General features: G+C 49.5%; 1 protein-coding gene across 1 annotated transcript in view; it reads right to left on the bottom strand.

The window, feature by feature from the left end:
- Positions 1-2,699: 2,699 nt before the first annotated feature.
- LOC144611291 (glycogen [starch] synthase, muscle-like) overlaps positions 2,700-21,338 on the bottom strand; it is a 79,221-nt gene continuing 60,582 nt past the window's right edge. The window contains exons 13-16 of the mRNA XM_078430330.1: positions 16,556-16,651; positions 12,198-12,361; positions 9,430-9,510; positions 2,700-3,386 (exon numbers count right to left, since the gene is read on the bottom strand). Of these exons, the coding sequence (XP_078286456.1) occupies positions 2,853-3,386; positions 9,430-9,510; positions 12,198-12,361; positions 16,556-16,651 (875 nt within the window). The 3' untranslated portion in view covers positions 2,700-2,852. The remainder of the gene's footprint in view (positions 3,387-9,429; positions 9,511-12,197; positions 12,362-16,555; positions 16,652-21,338) is intronic.

Raw genomic sequence — 21,338 nt, 5'->3', positions numbered from 1 at the left:
GGGTGATCTTGTAGAGGCGTATAAAATCATGAGAGGAATAGATCGGGTAGACGCACAGAGTCTCTTGCCCAGAGTAGGTGAATCGAGGACCGGAGGACATAACTTTAAGGTGAAGGGGAAAAGATTTAATAGGAATCTGAGGAGTAACTTTTTCACACAAAGGGTGGTGGGTGTAGGGAACAAGCTGCCAGAGGAGGTAGTTGAGGCTGGGACTATCATAACGTTTAAGAAACAGTTAGACAGGTACATGGATAGGTCATGTTTGGAGGGATATGGAGCAAATGTAGGCGGGTGGGACTAGTGTAGATGGGACATTTACACGAGTCCCACCAGCCACAGCCAGACATAAAAACAGCTTTTTTCCCACGAGTGATAGTTCTACTCAATAACCAAAGTCTGTAGTCTCTTTTTTTGATCTGGTTTATTTTCACCCACATGTTTAGACCGTAATGTTGTATCCTTATTGTTTTGATGTGGTTATGCTTTATTCTTAATTGTTAACTGTATGTTTGTGTTGTCATTTGTGAGCGGAGCACCAAGGCACATTCCTTGTATATGCACATACTTGGCCAATATATTCATTCATTCATTCATTCATTCATTCATTCATTCATTCATTCATTCATTCATTCATATTGGCTGGTGTGGGCAAGTTGGGCAGCAGGACCTGTTTCCACGCTGTGTAACTGTAATAAACCTGGAGCCGCTGACGATGCAACGGTGGACCAGAGGCCGGCGATGTTCCTGGCTGTGGTGTTAATGCCGGAGCTGATGTGGATGATCAACGTTGAGACAGCCATGACATGTAATGGTTGCCCTGAGAGCAGGACTGGCTCCTCCACACTTTACCACCATCCCGCCTGAACCTCCAGCACTCCTGATGGCCGTGTGTAATATCACGGCAGGCGGATAGAGTCAGAGGTTTCCCCCAGGGGGGAATGTTCAACCCTACAGGACGTAGTTTAAGGTGAGAGGGGCAAAGTTTAAAGGAGATGGGGTTTTTTCGCACAGAGGTTGCTGGGCACTGGTGGAGGCAGTGGAGGTAGCGCTGGTGGAGGCAGTGGCTCTAAGTGCCAGGGGTGATGGTGGAAGCAGTGGCTCTAAGTGCCAGGGGTGACGGTGGAGGCAGTGGCTCTGTGCCAGGGGTGACGGTGGATGCAGTGGCTCTAAGTGCCAGGGGTGACGGTGAAGGCAGTGGCTTTAAGTGCCAGGGGTGACGGTGGAAGCAGTGGCTCTGTGCCAGGGGTGACGGTGGAAGCAGTGGCTCTAAGTGCCAGGGGTGACGGTGAAGGCAGTGGCTTTAAGTGCCAGGGGTGACGGTGGATGCAGTGGCTCTGTGCCAGGGGTGACGGTGGAAGCAGTGGCTCTAAGTGCCAGGGGTGACGGTGAAGGCAGTGGCTTTAAGTGCCAGGGGTGACGGTGGATGCAGTGGCTCTGTGCCAGGGGTGACGGTGAAGGCAGTGGCTTTAAGTGCCAGGGGTGACGGTGGAGGCAGTGGCTCTGTGCCAGGGGTGACGGTGGATGCAGTGGCTCTGTGCCAGGGGTGACGGTGGATGCAGTGGCGTTTAAAGCTTTACACAGGCACATGGAAGTGCAGGGAATAGAGGGATATGGATCACGTTCAAGGAGAGGAGATCAGTGTAACTGGCATCATGTACAGCATGGACATTGAGGGCCGAATGGCCTGTTCCCGTGCTGTACTGTTCTATGGTTACCCACGGCGACACTTCCTCCTCACACTTATCACAAAGTGCTGGAGTAACTCAGCGGGTCGGGCCCTCTGACCCGGGACAGCATTTCGCGACCTGACCCGCTGAGTTACTCCAGCATTTTGTGATACCTTCTATTTGTAGCAGCATCTGTAGTTATGTTCCTACTCCACGCTTATCGTGTACGTGTGGGGGACAGGGGGTGCTTCGTTAGGTCCATCAATAGCATTAAGTAACATAGAAATGAAGAAGGGTCTCGACCCGAAACGTCACCCATTCCTTCTCTCCCGAGATGCTGCCTGACCTGCTGAGTTACTCCAGCACTTTGTGAATAAATACCTTCGATTTGTACCAGCATCTGCAGTTATTTTCTTGTAGAAATGAACAACTATTTAAATGGTGAACGAGTGTAACAACTGTTGGGGAGGTGTTGGCGAGGGAGGGAGGGAGCTTTGGTTAAGATGGGAGCTTTGGTTAAGGAGGGAGGGTGAGGGAGGGTGGGAGAGGGGGAGAGTACCGCCGGCTCATTGACGGTGAATGTCACATCAGCCGATGGATCAGCGGGGAGTGTCGGCACTGAGTGTCCGGGTTTCAGACCCGTGCCTCGGGAGGTGCCCCACTCAACCGGGCTCTCAGTGTTCCCCGTCCCGCACTGAGTGCAGTGAGGCCGGGGACGATTCACATCGACCACCAGACCGACCTGGACCCAGCGGCCGGTGGAGCGAGAGACCCCTCGGGCACCCACTCAGAGTCAGAGACCTGAGAAGCCAGGCTGTGATCCCAAGGTGGAAGCTTCACCGTCTCCCGTTGTGGACCAGCCCGGCCAGGACACGGCAATCCCAGACGGTGACCCTGGTGTTCGCGGGGCAATGTCACCAGAGACCAAACAGGAGTGAAGCGGACCACGGTCACAACTCACGCTGCATGTACTGAGTGAGCCAGGACCATGCCTCCTCCAGGCGGGGTTGGTTAAGATGATCAATGGCCAAAGGATTGTTGCACCAGTCAACACAGCAGTTTATTGACAATTCTGCTTGGTTCCCCACTCCAGGTGTGTTGGAGGTCGGCTCGGCACCGACATGTAGGATGTGAGACCACTGCTTGGTTTTTGTGCCTCCTGGGCAACGACCCAGGATACTGTGATCACGACTTCTTGCTGGCCTTGCTGGCGTTGGTGGGGTTGGTGGAGTTGGCGGCTTTGGGGCGGCGGATGGGAGGAGTGTCGATGTCCAATTTGCGAGGGTGGGCGGGAGGGGCAGCGGCCGTGGTACTGGTGGAGCCGGTGGGATAGGCGGTGGCACTGGTGGGGCCGGTGGGATAGGTAATTTTGGAGGGGCTGAGCGGATAGGTGGTGGTACCGGCGGAGCTACTGTCCTCGGGGAGGCCGTTGGGAGGCGTGTTGATACCTCTGGGGGGGCCGCTGGAAGGCGTCTTGTCGCTGGTCTTTCGTGAGCTATCGGCGGTCGACGTGTACGACGATCCGAAGCTGGCCTTGAGGGTTCTGGTCAGCTCGGGGATAAAGTCCTCGATGGTCTGCATCTTGATGCTGGAGCGATCCTTCTCTGCTTCCTCTTCCTCACTGTAACGCTCCTCTTCACTCGCGCTGTGGTGCGGACTGGAGTCAATCGAAAACTTGGGCGAATTGTTGAACGATGATGTCGCCATGAAATGGTAGCTCTGAGAAACAAAGTTCACCCGTTACAGAAGGTACAACCTTTGTCAAAGGTGATTAAGGGGAATAATGTTCCCCATGTCGGGGGAGTCCAGAACCATCGGTGACAGTTTAAGAATAAGGGGTAGGCCATTTAGGACTGAGATGAGGAAATGCTTCTTCACCCAGAGAGTTGTGAATCTGTGGAATTCCCTGCCACAGAAGGCAGTGGAGGCCAATTCACTTAGATGTTTTCAAGGGAGAGCTCGATTTAGCTCTTTGGGCTGAGGGAATCAAGGGATATGGGGAATAAGCTGGAATGGGGTACTGATTTTGAATGATCAGCCATGATCATATTGAATGGGGGTGCTGGCCCGTTGGGCCGAATGGCCTACTCCTGCATCTATTTTCTAATGTTCTATCTTTCTATTATTTAATTATACTTTCACTTTGAAAAGGAGCGAAGGATTCCATTCTTGATTCATGCATGTAGCATAGAAACAGTAAAGCACCATGTCCCTCACATCATGCAATCTAAACTCCTGGTCTTCCTTGCCTTGGTGTTTCAAGTGCTTACCACATTATATGAGACCCTTAAATGAGTTGTTGCCTCACCCACGTGCTTAGTTTAGTTGAGTTGAGAGACACAGTGCGGAAACAGGCCCTCTGTACCAACCAGCGATGCCCGCACATTAACACGTCCCATACACTGGGGACAATTTTTATACCAAGCCATGTGGGAGGAAACCGAAGATCACGGAGAAAACCCATGTCGTCACGGGGAGAACGTACAAACTCCGTACAGACAAACACCTGTAGTCAGGATCGAACCTGGGTCTCTGGCACTTTGAGGCGGTAGGTAGCTCTACCCGCTGCGCCACCGTGCCGCCCTGCTCAGGACTCCAAGCACACAATAGACAATAGACAATAGGTGCAGGAGGAGGCCATTTGGCCCTTCGAGCCAGCACCGCCATTCAATGTGATCATGGCTGATCATTCTCAATCAGTACCCCGTTCCTGCCTTCTCCCCATACCCCCTGACTCCGCTATCCTTAAGAGCTCTATCTAGCTCTCTCTTGAATGCATTCAGAGAATTGGCCTCCACTGCCTTCTGAGGCAGAGAATTCCACAGATTCACAACTCTCTGACTGAAAAAGTTTTTCCTCATCTCCGTTCTAAATGGCCTACCCCTTATTCTTAAACTGTGGCCCCTTGTTCCGGACTCCCCCAACATTGGGAACATGTTTCCTGCCTCTAACGTGTCCAATCCCTTAATAATCTTATATGTTTCGATAAGATCTCCTCTCATCCTTCTAAATTCCAGTGTATACAAGCCTAGTCGCTCCAGTCTTTCAACATATGACAGTCCCGCCATTCCGGGAATTAACCTAATAAATTCCTACAAGGGTGTACATGCCCCACAATATTACCGTGATCTGTCGTAGACCAACTGCATTGGTGCAACAGCCAAGAAGGCACAACACCTCTACGTCCAGAGGACACTGAGGAAATTCGGCGTGTCTCCAGTGACTTTTACAATCCTACAGATGCACCAAGAACAGTGAAAGGCCTGGATAGCGAATGTGGAGAGGATGTTTCCACTAGTGGGTGAGTCCAGAATCAGAGGACACAGCTTCAGAATAAAAGGACATACCTTTTGAAAGGAGACGATAAGGAATTTCTTTAGTCAGAGGGTGGTGAATCTGTGGAATTCATTGCCACAGATTGCTGTGGTTTGCTTGATGGTCTGGGCTGTGTCCACAATTTGTCACGTCTACTATTTCGTGCGGTCTGGGATGGAGCTGTTCTCAAACCAGGCTGTGATGCATCCCCATAAAATGCTTCATGGGAGGAAGAGGATCACCACAGAAACACACGGCCCATGGAATTAAAATGTCAATCTTGGAGCATGGAGTCAGAGGACCTAAGTGGGGATTTAAATAAATATTTCTTCTTGTTCATGGAAGAGAAAGCAACGTTTTGTGTGATGTACCTGTAGAAAGTGGCAGTAGATAAGTGGTGAAGAAGGCTGTGGAATACCTGAAGATAGACACGAAACGCTGGAGTAACTCAATGACACAGACAGCATCTCTACAGAGAAGGAACGGGTGTCGTTTTGGGTCGAGACCCTTCTTCAGACTCCCTTCCTTCTCTTCAGAGATGCTGCCTCTGTCCCACTGAGTTACTCTGGCATTTTGCGTCTCTCTTCAGTTTAAACCAGCATCTGCAGTTCCTTCCTACACATGTGAAATACTTGCCTCCATTTGCTGGCGACAGGATAGAGGTTGTGGATCAGCCACCGTACCACTAGTCACGGTACAGGAAGGACGAGGCTACATTGGTGAGGGTCCCGCGGAAATTCATTGGGTATTGCCACGGACACAGCATTTCAGTTATGAGCAGAGGCTGGGAGATTGGGATGGTTTTGCACGGGTCAGAGAGAACCTCGAGAAGAAATGACCTCCTCCACCCCACCCTCCATCCCCACAACTCAAGAAAGGCCAGGGTCAGAGAGAGTGGTGAGGGCAGAGACTCATAGCATAGAAATATAGAAACAGAAAATAGGTGCAGGATTAGGCCATTCGAGCCAGCGCCGCCATTCAATATGATCATGGCTGATCATCCAAAATCAGGACCCTGTTCCGGCTTATTCCCCATATCCCTTGTTTCCGTCAGCCCAAAGAGCTAAATCGAACTCTCCCTCTCCAACCCAGGGAATTGGCCTCCACTGCCTTCTGTGGCAGGGAATTCCACAGATTCACAACTCTCTGGGTGAAAAAGTTATTCCTCATCTCAGTGCTAAATGGCCTGCCCCTTATTCTTAAACTGTGACCCCTGGTTCTGGACTCCCCCAACATCGGGAACACTTTACCTGCCTTGTATGTTTCTATAAGATCCCCTCTCATCCTTCTAAATTCCAGTGAATACAAGCCCAGTCGACCCATTCTTTCATCATATGTCAGTCCCGCCATCCCGGGAATTAACGTGGTGGGAAATAGTATTGGTGGGGATAGGTACTTGATGGTTGTCATGGAGATGGTGGGCCAAAGGGCCTGTTTCTGTGGTACATGACTTTAAAAAAGTCAACATAAACTTTATTTGGAATAAAAAATACGTACAAAACAAGAACTGTGTAAAATTCGTCTGACATTCTCCATTTGTTAGCATTACATTTGGTAGTATTCCCAAGAACCATAATTTACCCCCCCCCCCCCACCCTTGCCATTCATGTGGCCCACTGGCGTGGAATCCCATCCCTTATTTGGAGGGGCATCTCTCTCCACCACACCCTGCCCCCCATGTCCAGCAGCGGAAGGACCCTAGACTGTGCTCCTCCCCCACAGGGCCTTGGCGTTGGCTGCACCAAGCTTCAGTGCGTCCCTCAGCACGTACTCCTGCAGTCTGCAGCGGGCCAGTCAGCAACATACCCCAACGGACAGCTCGCTCCGCTGGGAGGCCAACAAAGCTCAGGCAGACCAAAGAGCGTCTTTCACCGAGTTGATGACCCTCCAGCAGCACTCGATGTCAGTCTCTGGGAACAGTCCGTAGATCACAGAGTCCTCTGTGACGGAGCTGCTCGGAATGAATCGTGACAGGGATCCCTGCAAACCTCTCCAGACTCTCTTGGCAAATCCACACTCTGTGAAGAGGTGGGCCACCGTCTCTTGAGGGAACTAAATAGTAATTGCATTTTCCCAGAACGAACAGCATTGTCTCCAGGTCACATCTCCTTGCTGGTACTTCCTGTGGTCCTTGTTGGTCGGGTTGTGGTCTCACGTTCCACACACTGCGTCGGGCAGTCACAGGTTCCACGTGCACCTTCTCAACAAGCTCTTCTCCCACAGCTTTGGTTCCCACTGGGCTGTGACTCTAACCCTCCCCACCTCCCGAGATGACTTGGCTCCCCTCAATGATCACATCACACGGAACTCGTATGGTGGACCCCTAACTCAGCGCCCCGCCACCCCTATGATGGGATGGGAGCTGGCGATGAGGAGATGGGATCGAGGGGACGAGAGACAGGGAGATCGGGCAACATAAGGTCACAAGGTCATAAGGAATGAGAGTAGACTAAGGCCATTCGGCCCATCAAGTCTACTCCAACAGTCATTCATGGCTGATTTATCTCTCCCTCCTATCCCCATTCTCCCGCCTTCTCTCTATAACCACTGATCAATCAAGTACTAATCAAGAATCTATCTATCTCTGATGGCCTCCACAGACTTCTGTGGCAACGAATCCCACAGATTCACCACCCTCTGACTAAAGAAATTTCTCCTCATCTCCTTCCTAAAACAACGTCCATTAATTCTGAGGCTATGACCTCTAGTCTTAGACTCTCCCACTGATGGAAACATCCTCTCCACATCCACTCAATCCAAGCCTTTCACTATTCTGTAATTTTCAATGAGGTCCCCCCTCATTCTTCTAAACTCCAGAGAGTACAGGTCCAGTGCTGACAAACGGCCATCATATGTTAACCAACTTATTCCTGATTTTTATACAAACGGGGCTTCCCCTCTTCCATTATAGATGAGGCTCTCACTAGGGTCTCTTCTACATCCCGCAGCTCTGCTCTTGCTCCCCCTCCCCCCATTCGCAACAAGGACAGAATCCCCCTCGTTCTCACCTTCCACCCCACCAGCCAGCGGATCCAACAAATCATCCGCCAACATTTCCGTCATCTACAACGGGACCCCACCACTGGCCACATCTTCCCATCTCCTCCCCATTCTGCGTTCCGCAGAGACCGTTCCCTCCGTAACTCCCTGGTCCACTTGTTCCTTCCTACCCAAACCACTCCATCCCCGGGCACTTTCCCCTGCAACCGCTGGAGATGCAACACCTGTCCCTTTACCTCCCCCCTCGACTCCATCCAAGGACCCAAACAGTCTTTCCAAGTGAGACAGAGGTTCACCTGCACCTCCTCCAACCTCATCTATTGCATCCGTTGCTCTAGATGTCAACTTCTCTACATCGGCGAGACCAAACACAGGCTCGGCGATCGTTTCGCTCAACACCTTCGCTCAGTCTGCCTTAACCAACCTGATCTCCCGGTGGCTGAGCACTTCAACTCCCCCTCCCACTCCCAGTCTGACCTTTCTGTCATGGGCCTCCTCCAGTGCCATAGTGAGGCCCACCGGAAATTGGAGGAACAGCACCTCATATTTTGCTTGGGCAGCTTGCAGCTCAGCGGTATGAACATTGACTTCGCCAACTTTAGATAGTTCCTCTGTCCCTCTCTTCCCCTCCCCCTTCCCAGTTCTCCCTCCACCTATATCCTTCCTGTCCCGCCCCCCTGACATCAGTTTGAAGAAGGGTCTCGACCCGAAACGTCGCCCATTCCTTCTCTCCTAGATGCTGCCTGACCTGCTGAGTTACTCCAGCATTTTGTGATACCTTCGATTTGTACCAGCATCTGCAGTTATTTTCCTACACTACTTATTCCTGGGATCATTCTTGTAAAATTGTACATGGGAAACGAAAGGAGGGGGTTTGGGAGAAAAGCGGGGTGGGGGGGAAGAGCAAAACCAGGATGTAGGGATTGTGAAGACAGTGGGGGTGGGGGGGGGGGTCAGGAGTTGGGACAATGAAGTGGCATAGGGGATGACATAGGGGATGAGGAACAGAGTGGGAAATGGAGAGGGAAAGGGGGAGTGGAAAAGGGGGTTGGAAGAGGAAGAGTTGGGAGACAATCGGGGAGAGGGTGGGAGATACAACTGGATCTGGGGTTGGGGGCTGGGAACAGGTACAGATGCGGGGGCAGGACACAGGGTGGGATGGTACACTGGAGATGGGACAGCAGATGTTGGGATGGGTGTGGGATGGGAGGTGGATGATTGCAGGTGGGCAGTTGGGAAGATGAGCCAAGAGACGGGATGAGATGATGGGGAGGAAGGAGGAAGACGGGACGTGAAACAGGAAGAAGGGGAAATGAGCGGCGGTGAAGGTTTTGTTGGTTATTGACCAGGAGCATCTCTGGCCACCGGCTCTCCAGAGTGGGTGATGGTCACACTGACTCCCCTCCTCAGATCCTGCTGCATATTCATCATTAAAAGAATAACTTACGCTTGACGTTCCTGAATCGTCGATGGTGAATTGATCGGGGAAGGCTTTGGCAAGGGCCAGCAGTCTGGCCTGACTGTAGTACTGAAAGAAAGAGGGGAAATATTAACGTAAGAGAGAGAGAGAGAGAGAGAGAGAGAGAGAGAGAGAGAGAGAGAGAGAGAGAGAGAGAGAGAGAGAGAGAGAGAGACAGAGAGAGAGAGGGAGGGAAAGAGGGGAGGGAGAGAGAGGGAGGTGGAGGTGGGAGGGAGGGAGAGAGGGGGAGAGAGGGGGAGAGAGAGGAAGGGAGGGGGAGAGAGGGGGAGTAATGGAGAGAGGGAGAGTGATGGAGAGAGAGAGAGAGTGATGGAGGGAGAGAGATGAAGAGCTCCTACCTAGTGGTTGATGGTGTTCCAAAACAGTTGAACGGCCTGCTCCCAGTCCTCCCACTACACACATTATCACTACCCCATCCATTCCCATTCGACCCCGACCCCTCGATCTCCTCCCTCTCTCCATTCTCCCCACATTCCCACACCCACACCAGTCTCCCTCTGTGACCCACTCTGTTTCACGGGGACCTTCGGTGCTCTTTGTGAATGCACGGTGCAAAAACTAGATTTTCAATTTTCAATTTGATTTGATGCTTCTGATTAGAAGTTGATTTGTCAGTAGAAGGGAGTATATTCATGGGAAAAAAATAGTTGACATCTCCCTCGCCACTGTCGACCTGCCGCACTCTGTTCCGCCTCTCCCCCTTTTTTTCCTCACAATCAGTTTGAAGAACGGCCCCCTGTCCACGTTCTCCAGAGATGCTGCCTGGCCTGCTGAGTCTTAAGGGATTAATCTTAAGGGATTAATCTTAAGGGATTGGACAGGCTAGATGCAGGAACAGTATTCCCGATGTTGGGCGAGTCCAGAACCAGGGGTCGCAGTTTAAGAATAAGGGGTAGGCCATTTAGGACTGAGATGAGGAAAAACATTTTCACCTAGAGAGTTGTGAATCTGTGGAGGCCAATTCACTGGATGTTTTCAAGAGAGAGTTAGATTTAGCTCTTGGGGCTAATGGAATCAAGGGATATGGGGAGAAAGCAGGAACGGGGTCCTGATTTTGGATGATCAGCCATGATCATATTGAATGGTGGTGCTGGCTCGACGGGCTAAATGGCCTCCTGCTGCACCTATTTTCGATGTTTCTATGTATATTTCTATTTCTACTGCACCTGCACGGTGGCGCAGTGGTAGAGTTGCTGCCTTACAGCGCCAGAGACCCGGGTTCGATCCTGACTACAGGTGCTGTCTGTACGGAGTTTGTACATTTTCCCCGTGACCTGTGGGGGTTTTCTCCGAGATCTTTGGTTTCCTCCCACACTCCAAAAACGTGCAGGTTTGTGGGTTAATGGGCTTGGTATGAATGTAAATTGTCCCTAAATGTGTGTAGGATAGTGTTAATGTGCAGGGATCGCTGGTTTCGGTGGGCTGAAGCGCTGTATCTCTGAAGTAAACAAAATTATTTTCTATGTTTCTATGTTACTCCAACACTTTGTATCCTTGTGCGTATTAAGTGGACCTTTCACCGTCCGGCGCGGCGCTTCAATGTCGGGAGCCCCGACCGCCCCGACGTGGCAACTCCAACAGCCTGACCGCGGCAGAAGACGGCAGGGGAAGAGAATAAGAAAATAACTGCAGATGCTGGTACAAATCGATTTATTCACAAAATGCTGGAGTAACTCAGCAGGTCAGGCAGCATCTCGGGAGAGAAGGAATGGGTGACGTTTCGGGTCGAGACCCTTCTTCAGACTGATGTCGGGGGTGGGACAAAGGAAGGATATAGGTGGAGACAGGAAGATAGAGGGAGATCTGGGAAGGAGGAGGGGAAGGGAGGGACAGAGGAGCTATCTGAAGTTGGAGAAGTCGACGTTCATACCACCGGGCCGCAAACTGCCCAGGCGAAATATGAGGTGCTGCTCCTCCAATTTCCGGCGGGCCTCACTATGGCACTGGAGGAGGCCCATGACAGAGAGGTCAGACTGGGAATGGGAGGGGGAGTTAAAGTGCTGGGCCACCGGGAGATCAGTTGCGTTAATGCGGACCGAGCGCAGGTGTTCAGCGAAGCGATCGCCGAGCCTGCGCTTGGTTTCGCCGATATAGATAAGTTGACATCTAGAGCAGCGGATGCAATAGATGAGGTTGGAGGAGGTGCAGGTGAACCTCTGTCTCACCTGGAAAGAATGTTTGGGTCCTTTGATGGAGTTGAGGGGGGAGGTAAAGGGACAGGTGTTGCATCTCGTGCGGTTGCAAGGGAAAGTGCCCGGGGTTAGGGTGGTTTGGGTAGGAAGGGACGAGTGGACCAGGGAGTTGCGGAGGGAACGGTCTCTGCGGAACGCAGAGAGGGGAGGGGATGGGAAGATATGGCCAGTGGTGGGGTCCTGTTGTAGGTGACGGAAATGTTGGTGGATAATATGTTGGATCCGCTGGACATTCTGGCCTTCCATTACAGTGAGGAGGTGACTGGATGAGACTCACTGTGATGGATGTTTCTTTTGTTTGCTGTTGGTTTATGATTGTGTGAGTTATTGCATATTTTTATTGCTTATTTTTATTGGTCTTATTGTTGAACTGCGGGTAATCTTTCATTTCACTGCACATTTATGTGTATGTGACAAATAAATTGACTATTGACTATTGACTATTGCCAGCATGTGCAGTTCCTTCTTTCCATTGTGCTCCGTGCTCTGTGTCTGGGACGCTCCCTCACCCTCTCGGCGGTTCTTTGCCGAACCCCTGCTTACCCGGCCCAGGTAGTTCCAGTCCAGCAGGTCAGAGAGACGCTCGGTGCGGTTCCTCTGGATGATTCTCTGGCGCCGGGACTGCTGGCAGAAGCTGTAGAGAAACGAGGTCAGCTGGTTGCAGCACTCGTCCAAGCCTTTGAAGCGCCGGTCCAGGATGTAGATGCCTGAGGGCAGAGAGGGCAGCAATGTTATCCCATGCATCTCCCAGAGAACCCACCGCAGCCCAGACCATCCACTCCACCCTCACCTCACTCTGCCCGCCAAGGCCAGCAGCATAATCAAGGACCAGTCGCACCCTGGCCACTCCCTCTTCTCCCCTTTCCCGTCGGGCAAATGGTATAGAAGTATGAGAACGCACACCTCCAGATTCATAGCTTTTGTACCATTTCACTAACTAGAGAGCGGTCCTGACAATAGACAATAGACAATAGACAATAGGTGCAGGAGTAGGCCATTCAGCCCTTCGAGCCAGCACCGCCATTCAATGCGATCATGGCTGATCACTCTCAATCAGTACCCCGTTCCTGCCTTCTCCCCATACCCCCTCACTCCGCTATCCTTAAGAGCTCTATCCAGCTCTCTCTTGAAAGCATCCAACGAACTGGCCTCCACTGCCTTCTGAGGCAGAGAATTCCACACCTTCACCACCCTCTGACTGAAAAAGTTCTTCCTCATCTCCGTTCTAAATGGCCTACCCCTTATTCTTAAACTGTGGCCCCTTGTTCTGGACTCCCCCAACATTGGGAACATGTTATCTGCCTCTAATGTGTCCAATCCCCTAATTATCTTATATGTTTCAATAAGATCCCCCCTCATCCTTCTAAATTCCAGTGTATACAAGCCCAATCGCTCCAGCCTTTCAACATACGACAGTCCCGCCATTCCGGGAATTAACCTAGTGAACCTGCGCTGCACGCCCTCCATAGCAAGAATATCCTTCCTCAAATTTGGAGACCAAAACTGCACACAGTACTCCAGGTGCGGTCTCACCAGGGCCCAGTACAACTGTAGAAGGACCTCTTTGCTCCTATACTCAACTCCTCTTGTTACGAATGCCAACATTCCATTGGCTTTCTTCACTGCCTGCTGTACCTGCATGCTTCCTTTCAGTGACTGATGCACTAGGACACCCAGATCTCGTTGAACTCCCCCTCCTCCTAACTTGACACCATTCAGATAATAATCTGCCTTTCTATTCTTACTTCCAAAGTGAATAACCTCACACTTATCTACATTAAACTGCATCTGCCATGTATCCGCCCACTCACACAACCTGTCCAAGTCACCCTGCAGCCTTATTGCATCTTCCTCACAATTCACACTACCCCCCAACTTAGTATCATCTGCAAATTTGCTAATGGTACTTTTAATCCCTTCGTCTAAGTCATTAATGTATATCGTAAATAGCTGGGGTCCCAGCACCGAACCTTGCGGTACCCCACTGGTCACTGCCTGCCATTCCGAAAGGGACCCATTTATCCCCACTCTTTGCTTTCTGTCTGTCAACCAATTTTCTATCCATGTCAGTACCCTACCCCCAATACCATGTGCCCTAATTTTGCCCACTAATCTCCTATGTGGGACCTTGTCGAAGGCTTTCTGAAAGTCGGGGTACACCACATCCACTGACTCTCCCTTGTCAATTTTCCTAGTTACATCCTCAAAAAATTCCAGTAGATTTGTCAAGCATGATTTCCCCTTCGTAAATCCATGCTGACTCGGAATGATCCCGTTACTGCTATCCAAATGCTCAGCAATTTCGTCTTTTATAATTGACTCCAGCATCTTCCCCACCACTGATGTCAGACTAACTGGTCTATAATTACCCGTTTTCTCTCTCCCTCCTTTCTTAAAAAGTGGGATAACATTTGCTCTCCTCCAATCCACAGAAACTGATCCTGAATCTATAGAACATTGAAAAATGATCTCCAATGCTTCCACTATTTCTAGAGCCACCTCCTTAAGTACTCTGGGATGCAGACCATCAGGCCCTGGGGATTTATCAGCCTTCAGTCCCATCAGTCTACCCAAAACCATTTCCTGCCTAATGTGGATTTCCTTCAGTTCCTCCATCACCCTAGGTTCTCCGGCCCCTAGAACATTTGGGAGATTGTGTGTATCTTCCTCAGTGAGGACAGATCCAAATTAACGGTTTAACTCGTCTGCCATTTCTTTGTTCCCCATAATAAATTCCCCTGCTTCTGTATTCAAGGGACCCACATTTGCCTTGACTATTTTTTTCCTCTTCACGTACCTAAAAAAACTTTTGCTATCCTCCTTTATATTATTGGCTAGTTTACCCTCGTACCTCATCTTTTCTCCCCGTATTGCCTTTTTAGTTAACTTTTGTTGCTATTTAAAAGAGTCCCAATCCTCTGTCTTCCCACTCTTCTTTGCTATGTTATACTTCCTCTCCTTAATTTTTATGCTGTCCCTGACTTCCCTTGTCAGCCACAGGTGTCTCTTACTCCCCTTAGAGTCTTTCCACCTCTTTGGAATAAATTGATCCTGCAACCTCTGCATTATTCCCAGGAATACCTGCCATTGCTGTTCTACCGTCTTCCCTGCTAGGGCCTCCTTCCAGTCAATTTTGGCCAGCTCCTGCCTCATGGCTCTGTAATCCCCTTTGCTATACTGTAATACTGACACTTCCGATTTTCCCTTCTGCCTTTCCATTTGCAGAGTAAAACTTATCATGTTGTGATCACTGCCTCCTAATGGCTCTTTTACCTCTAGTCCCCTTATCAGATCAGGATCATTACACAACACTAAATCCAGAATTGCCTTCTCGCTGGTAGGCTCCAGTACAAGCTGTTCTAAGAATCCATCTCGAAGGCACTCTACAAACTCTCTTTCCTGGGGTCCATTTCCAACCTGATTTTCCCAGTCTACCTGCATGTTGAAATCTCCCATCTACCTCATTGGAGACCCTCGGACTATCTTTGATCGGACTTGACTGGACATTATATTGTGGACTACTAAACCTTATTCACATTATTCCCATTATCATGTGTCTGTACACTATGGACGGCTCGATTGTAATCATGCATTGTCTTTCCACTAACTGGTTAGCACGCAACAAAAGCTTTTCACTGTACCTATGACTGTAAACTAAACGATAAACTCTCACCTCCCATTGCTGCAGATTTCTAACAATGACCATTTCACTGTCTGTCCCCATCCCTCGTTTGATTACCTTGGGTGAATGAACTGAGCAGAATCAAAAATTGGAGGAACATCACCTCATTTTTCGCTTGGGCAGCTTACACCCCAGTGGTATGAACATTGACCTCTCTAGCTTCAAGTAGCCTTTGCTTTCCCTCCCTCTCCATCCCCCTCCCCCTTCCCAGTTCTCTGACCAGTTTTACTGTCTCCAACTACATCTTATCTCTGTTTGCTTTATAGTTACCTTCTCCTAACTAGCAATGATCTCATCGATATTTCCTTGATCTCCATTCCCTTTGTCCTGTTTTCACACCTTACACCTCCTTATCTTTACACCTCCTTATCTATGTACTTCCCACTCCCCTGACATCAGTCTGAAGAAGTATCTCGACCCGAAACGTTACCCATTCCTTCTCTCCAGAGATGCTGCCTGTCCTGCTGAGTTACTCCAGCATTTTGTATCTATCTTTGAGCAGAATCAGAGTCATGTAGCAGGTAAATGTCCCTTTGCCCGATGTGGCCACGCCGACCAAGAGTCAAAATCAAGTGTTTTAATGTCATATGTACTGACACAGAAAAATGACACTCACTTGGACCAAGATGCTAGCCTAAACTCATCCCACCTGCCCACATTTGGCCCATATCCCTCATAGAAACATAAAAAATAGGTGCAGGAGGAGGCCATTTGGCCCTTTGAGCCATTGTGATCATGGCTGATCATCTACAATCAGTAACCTGTGCCTGCCTTCTCCCCATATCCCTTGATTCTGCTAGTCCCTAGAGCTCTATCTAACTCTGTTTTAAATTCATCAGTGAATTGGCCTCCACTGTCTTCTGTGGCAGAGAATCCGACAAATTCACAACTCTCTGGGTGAAAAAGTTTTTTTCTCACCTTAGTTTTTAAAAACCTCAAGAGCTCTCATATCAATGTACGAGTCCAAATATCTTTTACACAGTGCTGTTGTACCTGCCACAATGGCCTCATTCAGCAGCTCATTCCATTCCATTCACCCACCACCCCTGAGTAACAACGTTTCCCCTCAAAGCCGAGTCTCCGTTGCCGTGAGGCAGCAGTTCTACCCGCTGCACCAAACACTAAATGCAGTTCTCAAGGTGAGGGGGAGCCAGGAGCAGACCTGAGGAGCATTGTCAGTGTGACCATAACCCAACCTGCATCGATGATGGCATCTTACCGTAGGCAGCAGGGTCCGTGATGTGCTGCTCCATGAAGCACCCGAAACCGGAGAGGTTGGTGGAAACGCTGGGGATTCCCATCACTGTGCATTCCGCTGGGAGAGGAGAGATGAGTCTGAGACGGACTGGACATGATACACAGCAGAACTATAAGTCTGGCTTCCCACACTGTCCCACCGTCCCTGCAATGTTGACCGGGATTAGCAGTCGGAGCAGTGGGGACACTTGGGCAGCTTGTGGCCAATGCACCGGTCACCTGACCCCACCACTCCGCACAGACCGCAACGTGACCAGCACCACCATGGGCTCACAGCACCCATTCATCAAAATCACTCGCCAAAACCTCACTTCTTGTTGCTGTCAAATTTCCACGATAATAACCATCCACTAAAATAGACCTAGATATCTGTAAATCTTGAAACGTATGCCCACACCGTGATGTTCCCAGGCAAGAATACATTTTGAAGTGAGGATGAGTAGCTTTATTGCTCTTACCAAGTCAATGATAATGATGATAAGAAAGCAACTTACAAACTATGCTTTTACATAGATGGGGCAGAGATAAAAATGAGTGAAACGAAGTCATTTATTGATTGATCATAGCAGATGTTATGCAAGATAATTGGTTAATAAAGGCAGTGGTTGGTGTATATAATAGCAATTTCTTGAGCTTCTCAATGAAAGTTATATCACAATTTAGGTTGTCGTATATGTTATGCAAAATAAACTCAAGAATTGTTGAAAGTTTTCGCTCATTATTTTGCTGCTGTTTAATTGTAATGTCCGTGTGTTGAGGATTTTTAAAATATTTGTATTTATAGAAATTACTTTCTGATAGGCAGCTGTGTATCAAGTAATATTGCATTTGTTTACAGTATGATTCTGCCACAACATACTTTTGAAATTGAAAGAAGAGTATTGGTGTATAGTTAGGACTCACTAAGATTAAAGTTCGTCTTGAAGATGAAAAAAACCCATTCCCATTTATCGTGGGGTCCACCTGCTAAGTTTAGTTTAGTTTAGAGATGTAGCGCAGAAACAAACCCTTCGGCCCACCGAGTCCACGCCGACCAGCGATCCCCGCACACCGACACCATCCTGCACACACGAGGCACAATTTACAATTCTTACTGAAGCCAATTAACCTACATTCCGATAGGTCTTTGGACTGTGGGAAGAAACTGGAAAAAAAACTGAAAACACGCGTGCTCACGGGGAGAACGTACAAACTCCGTACAGACAGCAACCGCAAGTCAGGATCCAACCCGGCGCTGGAAGGCAGCAAGTCTACCGCTGCACCACCGTGCCAGCCTTGTCTGTGGGCATGAGGGGCGGGGGGAAGCCACAGCCAGCTCTGACCCAGTCTGGCTGCCTGGTGATGTGGCAGAGCTGGGCTCACTCCCATTCCCCCTCTCAGCCACGACCTTCCACGACCAAGGTGGATCGAAGGGCCCGTTTCCATGCAATAGAGCACAGTGACTCTGTGTCTCTGTGAGTCTGTGACTCTGTGTCTCTGAGACTTTGTAATGCTGTGACTCTGAATCTGTGCCTCTGTGTCTCTGTGTCTCTGTGACTGTGTCTCTGTGACTGTGTCTCTGTGACTGTGTCTCTGTGACTGTGTCTCTGTGACTGTGACTCTGTGCCTCTGTGACTCTGTGTCTCTGTGTGTGTCTGTGTGTCTGTGTGTGTCTGTGTGTCTCTGTGTGTCTGTGTGTCTCTGTGTCTGTGTGTCTGTGTGTCTCTGTGTGTCTCTGTGTGTCTCTGTGTCTGTGTGTCTCTGTGTGTGTCTGTGTGTCTCTGTGTGTCTGTGTGTCTGTGTGTCTCTGTGTGTCTCTGTGTGTCTCTGTGTGTCTCTGTGTGTCTCTGTGTCTGTGTGTCTGTGTGTCTGTGTGTCTGTGTGTCTCTGTGTGTCTCTGTGTGTCTCTGTGTGTCTGTGTGTCTCTGTGTGTCTCTGTGTGTCTCTGTGTGTCTCTGTGTCTGTGTGTCTCTGTGTGTCTGTGTGTCTCTGTGTGTCTCTGTGTCTGTGTGTCTCTGTGTGTCTCTGTCTGTGTGTCTGTGTGTCTCTGTGTGTCTCTGTGTCTCTGTGTGTCTGTGTGTCTCTGTGTGTCTCTGTGTGTCTGTGTGTCTCTGTGTGTCTCTGTGTCTCTGTGTGTCTGTGTGTCTCTGTGTGTCTCTGTGTGTCTCTGTGTGTCTCTGTGTGTCTGTGTGTCTCTGTGTGTCTGTGTGTGTCTCTGTGTCTGTGTCTCTGTGTGTCTCTGTGTGTCTCTGCGTGTCTCTGTGACTCTGTGTGTCTCTGTGTGTCTCTGTGTCTCTGTGTGTCTGTGTGTCTCTGTGTGTCTCTGTGTGTCTGTGTGTCTCTGTGTGTCTGTGTGTGTCTCTGTGTCTGTGTCTCTGTGTGTCTCTGTGTGTCTCTGCGTGTCTCTGTGACTCTGTGTGTCTCTGTGTGTCTCTGTGTGTCTCTGTGTCTCCGTGTTTCTGTGACTCTGTGAGTCTGTGTGTCTCTGTGACTCTGTGTCTCTGTGAGTCTGTAACTCTGTGTCTCTGTGTGTCTGTGTGACTGTGTGTCTCTGTGTGTCTCTGTGTGTCTCTGTGTGTCTCTGTGTGTCTCTGTATGCCTCTGTATGTCTGTGTATGTCTCTCTGTGTCTCTGTGTCTCTGTGTCTCTGTGAGTCTGTAACTCTGTGACTCTGTGTCTCTGTGTGTCTGTGTGACTCTGTGTGACTCTGTGTGTCTCTGTATGTCTCTGTATGTCTCTCTGTGTCTCTGTGTCTCTGTGTCTCTGTGTCTCTGTGTCTCTGTGTCTCTGTGACTCTGTGACTCTGTGCCTCCACCACTGTGTTGATTCAACGGCATTACTGCAGTCGTGACTTTAGAGTCAATTATGGAGTCGGAGTCATGCAGCACGAAAACAGGCCCTTCAGCCCAACACAGTCATGCCGACCAAAATGCCTACCTGAGCTAGTCCCCTTTGCCCGCGTTTGCCCCTATACCTCAACCATTTGCCCCTATCCCTCAACCATTTCCATCCACGTACACGTCCACATGCCTTTTAAATGTTGTTATTGTCCCTGTCATTTGCCTCGGCTTTGTTCAATGTCACGCCACACAACCATCCGTTCTCAGGAAGGCCAATGTACTATTTCTGAACTTTTTGGGACAAGGTAACACACCATCAAAGATACCATTGTCAGTGATCATATCATATCATATCATATATATACAGCCGGAAACAGGCCTTTTCGGCCCACCAAGTCCGTGCCGCCCAGCGATCCCCGTACATTAACACTATCCTACACCCACTAGGGACAATTTTTACATTTACCAAGCCAATTAACCTACATACCTGTACGTCTTTGGAGTGTGGGAGGAAACCGAAGATCTCGGAGAAAACCCACGCAGGTCACGGGGAGAACGTACAAACTCCGTACAGACGGCGCCCGTAGTCAGGATCGAACTTGAGTCTCCGGCGCTGCATTCGCTGTAAAGCAGCAACTCTACCGCTGCGCTACCGTGCCCCCATGATCGTACCTGCATGGAACAGGGGGCAGCCTGTATAAACCATGCTCATCAGACCTGTCTCCCCTCAATCTCCAGCATTCCAGAGAAAACTATCCAAGCCTATCCAAGCCTATCCAAGTCTATCCAAGCCTATCCAACCTCTATCCAAGTCTATCCATCTATCCAACCTCTATCCAAGTCTATCCAAGTCTATCCAAGTCTATCCAACCTCTATCCAAGTCTATCCAAGTCTATCCAACCTCTATCCAAGTCTATCCAACCTCTATCCAAGTCTATCCAAGTCTATCCAACCTCTATCCAAGTCTATCCAACCTCTATCCAAGTCTATCCAAGTCTATCCAACCTCTATCCAAGTCTATCCAAGTCTATCCAAGCCGATCCAACCTCTATCCAAGTCTATCCATCTATCCAAACTCTATCCAAGTCTATCCAACCTCTATCCAAGTCTATCCAAGTCTATCCAACCTCTATCCAAGTCTATCCAACCTCTATCCAAGTCTATCCAAGTCTATCCAACCTCTATCCAAGTCTATCCAAGCCGATCCAACCTCTATCCAAGTCTATTCATCTATCCAAACTCTATCCAAGTCTATCCAAGCCTATCCAACCTTTGAAGGTGAAGGGGAAAAGATTTAATAGGAATCTGAGGGGTAACGTTTTCACACAAAGAGTGGTGGGTGTATAGAACAAGCTGCCAGAGGAGGTACCACACATCCCTGTGTGGTACCTCAGCAGCATGGAGGCAGAGAGGAGAGCTCTTCAGCAGGTAGTCCATAGAGCTCAGAAGACTATAGGAACACAGCTACCAGCCTTGGAGGGCATCTACAACACACGATGCCTCAGAAAATCCATCAGCATCCACAAAGACTCCTCACACCCCTGCAATAGTCTGTTCGAAATTCTACCATCGGGCAGACGCTACAAGGCCTTCAAGGCCTTCTACACCCGCACCTCCAGACTCAGAAACAACTTCATCCCCAGGGCCATAGCTGCTATGAACCTGCTGAGCCAGATGGTCACATCGCACAGTGAACCGGCACAGACCTACATGAACTTTATACTGTTTTAAAACTGTTTCTAATTTTGTTTCACTGGGTTGTATAAATTTATACTGATTAGCTAATTAATTTATTGCATCGTATGGAAGGCGCATTCCCAACCTCATTGTACCCCCTGTACAATAACAATAAAGATATATTGTATTGTATTGTATTGTGGTGTGGGACTTCAGGCTTCTGTACCTCCTGCCTGATGGCAGGGCCT

Source organism: Rhinoraja longicauda, chromosome 40 (genome assembly GCF_053455715.1).
Source record: "Rhinoraja longicauda isolate Sanriku21f chromosome 40, sRhiLon1.1, whole genome shotgun sequence".
In the NCBI taxonomy this organism is placed as follows: domain Eukaryota; kingdom Metazoa; phylum Chordata; class Chondrichthyes; order Rajiformes; family Arhynchobatidae; genus Rhinoraja; species Rhinoraja longicauda.
Note: the sequence above shows the minus strand (reverse complement) of the source record. Positions and strands in the feature narration are given on the sequence as shown.